Source organism: Magallana gigas, chromosome 9 (genome assembly GCF_963853765.1).
Source record: "Magallana gigas chromosome 9, xbMagGiga1.1, whole genome shotgun sequence".
In the NCBI taxonomy this organism is placed as follows: Eukaryota; Metazoa; Mollusca; class Bivalvia; order Ostreida; family Ostreidae; genus Magallana; species Magallana gigas.
In genome coordinates, this window is record NC_088861.1 from 1,300,482 (window position 1) to 1,307,823 (window position 7,342).

Below are 7,342 nucleotides of genomic sequence, written 5' to 3' on the forward strand. Positions count from 1 at the left end.
GTACATACAGAGTCTGTTGTTTAGCTTCTATCTGATGAGTCGTGAGTCTTTAAATTTGCGATCACGTCATACTAACGCGGTATAGAAATCGCAAAAAGTCCTTGAAGATCGTGACTAAGTCGTGGTAAGAAATTGTGTTGCAATCTTCCACACTAGTAATATCAACATCGTCTTGTACAAATGATTACATTAGTGATGAAATCCACTGCAATGTTGTACAAATGCAGTTATTTCTAATGAGATCGTAAAGTAAGCAAAAGTTGGTTGTACTGTATATGTAATACCGAATTTAACATAACATGTACTTGGAAACTAAGTGCAGATGCCATTTTAACCTCGAGGACAATGTCGAATTACTCCAACAAAGTTTAGATACTAGTCGTCCAGCCTGCATGGATTTAAAAACAAATTAGTAAGTTTGTTAGTCATGATAGTAGGTCTGTACGTTCGTTTATAAAGTGTTTGCAATCTTAAAAGAAAAAAGAGAGTTGTAATTAGGCGTAATCCTTTTTATGTTTTGAGAATTGTCGATTAAGTGTAAGTGTTTAATCTGTACTTAACATGATACAGGTTTGTACTAAGTGACCATAAAGTCCAAAGTGAAATAAAGATATACCTAAGAATGGAAAAAACAGCCAAAACACGAAGGACTTTTTCAAGTGAAAAATCAAAAGTTTTCTACAAGTTTAAATCATCCGTGTATTTTGATCCCTGGGATTTGTCTACGTTTTTACACAGGTACCAGTACATTTCATGAAAGTACATGTTCATAAAAATGACACATTCATTTGAATAGGATTCGAGGAGAACTGCGGTCAGTATAACTGATGCAAAAGAAATACTTCTGGAGGGTATATGTAGTAAATCGTAGCCATGGAACGCACCACTGATTTAGTCACAGTAAGTCTCGGTTCAGTGAAAACGAACCCACAGCCCCCAAGAATAATATTAATGCCGAATTGATGGCCTCTTCGATTTGGTTAATTAAACATAAATATTTGGATATGAATTCAATTCAAATGACGATTTAATCAAAATATTTTGAACTTGATGCGACCAAGTAGGTGAAATGGGAATGAATATATACATAACTTTATACCGTGTGTCCTTTTACATCCTTAGGGCGAAGCATTGCCTTCTACATTTGAAAGCATGTTCTCAATACCATTGTACGAGGCCTCATTTCTAGCCGTATTAGCAGACAAAAAAAAAACGAGAAACCTAATACATCTCCGAATTTCAGATTTGTGATTTTAATAAATTTCTATCAAAAATTTTACAGCAAAGACTCCTTTTTACATTTTTTTCCTTTCTTTTTTTTTTCATTTCTAAAATATTGTCGAGCGTTTCCTAAATGCAACATACATTTTAAATTTAAAAAAATCACATTTTTGAAAGTATAATTTGAAGATCAAGATGTTAAGCACAGAATTTTTTGATCTGAGAAAAAATAAACATTTCAGACTCTCTGTTATAGAAAATTTAACTCTTTAACTATATAATTCCTTTTGAACTGCTATGTAATTTACTCAACTTTTGGCCTGTAATTTTCTGGGAGAAGAAATAACCCCTTTCTCAATAATTTAATATGATATTATAATTTTTTTACCCCATGCTTAACCTTTTACTGAAAATGTATGTTAATTTCATGTAAAGTTTAATGTATAAGTGTATGGCGTATAATATAAAACTATACTTTCAGGAAAATAAATCCGCCTGATCAAATTCCAGACCGTTTTTCATTCAACAAAAAATTTACATCTCCATGTTTAAACTTTCAATGAACACCTATCAAGTTACACGTGTGTTGTCGGCGCATTTTAAATAGGTTTTTGACCATTAAGTTTGGTGATGATACAAAACGACGTGTTTTCATTGTGAATTGATTTATTTACGAAGCGCTGGCAATAAACGTTAATACATAACCCAGTAAATTCGAGTTAAAAAGCCCCGGCATTCTTTACCACAGCAATTAAAGAGCGCCCTAACATTATCAATGCATACAGCGTGTGATTATGTCTGAATCAACGCAAATAATGACTGGCTATATAGGAAGGAGGCAGTGATTATCATCTTTTCGGACCAGCAATTTCTAGGCCATTCTCCCGATATTGTGACAGAAGATCCATTACCCACCTTAACCCCCCCCCCCTTCAATTTTTTTTTACCACCAAACTTTTTTTTTCATCATCTCCGTTGCCACCATATGAAAACCCATTACAATCATTACGTTATGCACATATAACCCTTACCCCGCATAAAATATACCCATTCTCCACCATCATCTTCCTCTACACCCCCCTCCCCCTTACACACACTCTTAATTTCCACTTCTTCTTTCAATTATGCATTGGTTTTGTGATATGATTTGATTTGTTTTAAATATGCATCGCTACAATGTAGTTACCTTATCCTAGCTTTTGATAAGTCTTTCCATGATGACACTGTAGGGATATTTACCACTCATTTATTACTAATTCAATACTAAAAACAAAGAGAGAACAAAAACCTAATCTGATTTTATTGAATGTGATATTCACTTGCACCAAACCAGTACACTCGTACCCCCCCCCCCCCCCCAACTGCATGTAACTTTCACTCAATACTGTGCCCAGTACCCCCCACCCCCACTCCGTTTCCCCAACCCCAATCCAAGTCAATACATCTCTTCATATCTAACGAACCAGTCAAATTGTTAAGCGGAAGCGATATTTTTCAAGGTAATGATATCTTGCTAGCTGATACCTTTTTTCCATTAAGAGACGGACAATTCCCATTGAATTAACCCGTCGTACTAAGGAAGCGTCTCTAGGCTCGCCAGATATGTTGCCTTTTAAATCAGATTGAATTAAATTTATGATTTGATTAGGCTAATAAAATATTTAAATCGGTGCACGCTCAATGCAGTTGGAAGTACTTTCTCCTTTCAATCGAATCAAGATTAAGTTTTATTTTGAAGATAAACCCAGGTATTTAGCAGGAAATGTAAACAGTTTAAAATGTCGGATTCTTTAAACAAAATCTTAACCTTTTAATAATTTTGTGAACATTTGAGAACTCATCATGTGTGTACAAAATTTATCATTGTAATGCTTTAATGTGTTCATGTATTGATTTATCAGTATATTTTATAGGGATATTTGTTTGCCTGGAAAGGTTATAGTACAATACATATCGCTGACCGTTGAGAGTCTTTCACGTTTTCCCATTCTCCCCATCAAAGTGTTTGAGTAAATAATTAGTGAACTCATATCGGACCTTTTCAAGTATTTATATCCAATTCACTTCAAAAACATAACGGGGGAAGTTTCAATGAGACGGCCAGGTAAGAAATGTAAACATTGATCTAAAGCAATTCAAAAACTTCGAAATTTAAAGAATGAAAATTTACACGTTAAGTTAAATCGATGAAGCATATTGGAACAATAAAATCATGAACCATTGTCCGTTTAATAATATATCAAAAGAACTTCTATCAAAGTACCGCTTTGACCTCACGAAAACAGAGCCACATATGTTATCGGCCGGCGAATAATTTACTCATAAAATATGTCGAGAGAATGCTTAAAACTCCATGATTGACGTTGGGGCTCTTCGCTCGCGACAAGATCAAAGGCTGTAGTACCGCCTACCTTAACCGGCGGAAGGATAAACGAACTGTATATTTTTTAATGTAAAGAAGTAGTGCATGCGGACAAAAGTACACTGGGGATTTGACAGCGGTTGGAAAGTGTTTTAGCTTTATTTGACTTATAGGACTCTATCTATCTTATAGATTAGAATCCGTTTGTTAGTTTATTTTGACCAGATTAATGGGAGAGAAATTGTAAACACGGCGGAGGGATTTGAAACAACGTGTTGTGCTGTTCCGGTCGACTGCTCCGGTTGACATTAGATCGGTGTATCGCTCCCACAAACGCAGTGTCTGTTCATTTTACATCGATGATACACTTAACGGCACAATATGGTATCGCTGCTCTATTGATCTGCACACGGAAACTGCCCTGTGTAGATTTTTTTCTGCGTTATGGAGTAAACGAAAATTTTTTTTTAACACCGTTAAGGATTTAATATTGTGATAATGCACACGTGGGTGCTTTCTCTCATCCTTGCCCTGAACTGTGGTCTAGTCCCGGGGGTAAGGGGACAGATTTCTCATCGTCACGCACGTTGCGAGAGAATCACCATACCTATGTGTATGGACATGAGATACAACTTAACAAGAATGCCGAATTTAATTGGACATACAAATCAAAAAGATGCAGCTATACAGGTGCATGAGTTTACACCTTTGGTTCAATTTGGATGTTCGAGACTGTTAAGATTTTTTCTGTGTTCTCAGTTCGCGCCAATGTGCACTGAAATGGGAGACGAAACACTTATTATTCCAGTTTGTCGCTCCATGTGTTTAGAAGTTAAAAGTAAGTGTGCACCGATATTGACTAAATTCAGTTTTGAGTGGCCTCCAATGTTAGACTGCTCTAAACTGCCTCAAAAAGATGACCCCAAGCCAAATAACCTGTGCATGGAAGCTCCGAATATGACGGATGACCCACAAATCACGGACGGGGCCGGGATCTTTGACAAAGAAAAGGACCCGGCAGATTGGATCAACATCTTAACGAAAATAAAAGTATCTAAGCCGTCGATCGGAACGAAAAGGAAGGTCGGATCCTTAGATTCCAATAAAATTTTTCCGAAGGTTCCCATGGAGAAGACCTGTCCGGACCGATTTGTCCGAGTGGACACGGGGGCGGACAATTCGACGTGTGCCGCCCGGTGTAACGTTGACGTGATGTTCCGGCAGGCGGACAAAAAGTTCGCCGAATACTGGACGGTGGGCTGGGCGTCTCTCTGTTGTTTATCCACCGTCTTCACCGTTCTGACTTTTGTCATCGACACCAGTCGTTTCAAATACCCGGAACGGCCCATCATCTTTTTATCCATGTGCTATGCCATTTACTCGTTCGCTTTCTTCATCCGAGCCATAACGGGCCCTAATGCCATTTCATGTGACAGGACCATTGATGGAACGGAGTTTATAATTCAGGAAGGCTTGGACAGCACCTGGTGTATCATTGTGTTCCTCATCATGTATTTCTTTGGAATGGCTAGTCAACTTTGGTGGGTTATTCTCACTTTAACTTGGTTTCTGGCTGCAGGGCGTAAATGGGGACAAGAGGCAATAGAGACCCTTAGCAGTTATTTCCACATGGCCGCTTGGGCCATCCCGTCCATAAAGACCATCATTATTTTGACCATGAGGAAAGTGGACGGGGATGAATTAACGGGTCTGTGCTATGTAGGAAACCAAGACATTAAGGCATTAACGGGATTTGTCTTAGCACCTCTGATAGTGTATTTGCTCCTTGGAACCTTATTTATTCTGTCTGGATTTGTGTCTTTATTTCGCATCAGAAACAATCTCAAACAGGATGGAACCAATATTCGCAAATTGGAAAAACTTATGGCCAAAATCGGCATTTTCTCAGTGTTGTATACAGTGCCGGCCACTTGTGTGATAGGGTGTTATTTCTATGAGAGAGTGAATTATGATGTGTGGTTAACAGCTTCAAAACTGCTAAGTTGTGGTCGAACTGAAGAAGGGGGCACAGACTGTGGGCTTACTCAGTCTATCCCCCAAGTGGAAGTGTACATGTTAAAGATTTTCATGTCTCTTGTGGTAGGCATAACAAGCGGCATGTGGGTGTGGAGCTCCAAGACTCTCAACTCCTGGAAAACTTTCTTCTCCAATCGCTTCACCCGCCGGAAATCTAATCTCGGGGGCAGTGGTAACATCGGGTACCACCCGGCCCCAGTGATTGTGATGAAACCACACCATGGACCCAAAGTCTCCTCAAAATCTTCAGGGTCCAGGGTCTAAGATAACGCGTAATGATTATTGAAATTTTTAATATCATTTTATTTTTTGTCTTTCAGGAACTTCTTTTGTTTACTTTTATAGAACAAGTGTTCAATGCATTATTCAATGGACACACTTATTTTTTTCCATCAAGTTTCCACTTTATTAGAAAATGGGGAAAAAACCTCATGCTGTATTAATATTAAGTTACAATTTCTAAAAACATTTGTTCGGGACAATCCACAATAACGCTTGTTAAAAAATAGTGTCTTCATTATTATTGAAAAACTCGTTAACATTTTTTGCACGGTGTTGTTCAAGTCTAATAGCAAGGTTTGTGTTCAAGATCCATTTCAAAGAGGGAATACTGAATAGATAGTTTACAAGCACCTTTAATCAAAGCCTCAGATTACATTTGAAAATTACAGCTTGGGGTTAGCACAATGGCGAGGTCGGGAAGGGTCCCTGGATATGGGCTATGTACAGCAATATCGAATGTACTCGCCGCGAATCCTATTGGTAACTCGAGCCGGGTATGCTTAAATACCCACAATGGAAAGATACTTAGACAACTAGGCAATAACAGAACACTACTCGTTAATTGACCGCTTGATGATATCATTTTTTTTTTCAGAAAAAAAATTTGTCAATTGCGGATCAAAATCTAATTATTTCACGATTGAATTTCAAATTTTCTAGTCAGTGCTAAAAGAATTCACGTCTGTTGATTTCTAGCAAGTTATTATACTGTTTTCTTTAAAATTCAATATGTAAATTTATCTATTTGCCATTCCATTGTTCTGACAGTTTTTCTATCGTAAATGAACGTGATATGAATTAATTACCACTTACAAAACAACTTAAAAAGAATTCCGTGTAAATTCATTACATTTTATTTGCGGAAATAATTCTTCTTCAACTAGAAATTAATTTTCCTGTACTGCTTTGAAGAACTACTTTCGATTAACAGATGATATTCTATATATTACACACTTTTTTTTGGAAATGTCCCAAACGCATGTTTTTTATTTTATTTTATTTTTTTTACTTCTGAACCAAAAAATGGTTTGAAAATTTTATTTGTCGTTTTGTTCCTTTAATTTGCCTATATTTAATGTTACCAAATGGTGTAACACTGTCATTGTTGGTATTGTAAGAAAACAATATTGTTACAATAAAACAGAAACTTTGAAGTTGGATTGCTTTGCTTGCACTCAGTAAGGTTACTAAGGTAGCATGTAATTAGTCTTCCCAATTCTCTCTGGCCGAAGGTGATTTTTCTGCGGTTACTGATCGCATTCCTTAATGGCCGCTTATAACCCACAGCAAAACAGATTTTGTTTTTACATTCTTCACCTGAATGGATAGATGGCAGAAAACAAAATATGCAAGAAGCTGTTTCTCGTTTCACTGAATATTGTTTTTGATTTGAATTATTAATTAGTATACAGACAAATAACATGTATGTACGGTAGATTT

The 7,342-nt window shown here is 36.9% G+C and overlaps 1 protein-coding gene across 1 annotated transcript; it reads left to right on the top strand.

Moving 5' to 3' along the window:
* Positions 1-3,785: 3,785 nt before the first annotated feature.
* On the top strand, positions 3,786-7,056 carry LOC105348550 (frizzled-9). The gene has a single exon (XM_011458031.4). It carries the CDS (start codon positions 4,082-4,084, stop codon positions 5,882-5,884), a length of 1,803 nt encoding a protein of 600 aa, XP_011456333.2. The 5' UTR covers positions 3,786-4,081; the 3' UTR covers positions 5,885-7,056.
* The last annotated feature ends 286 nt before the right edge of the window (positions 7,057-7,342 follow it).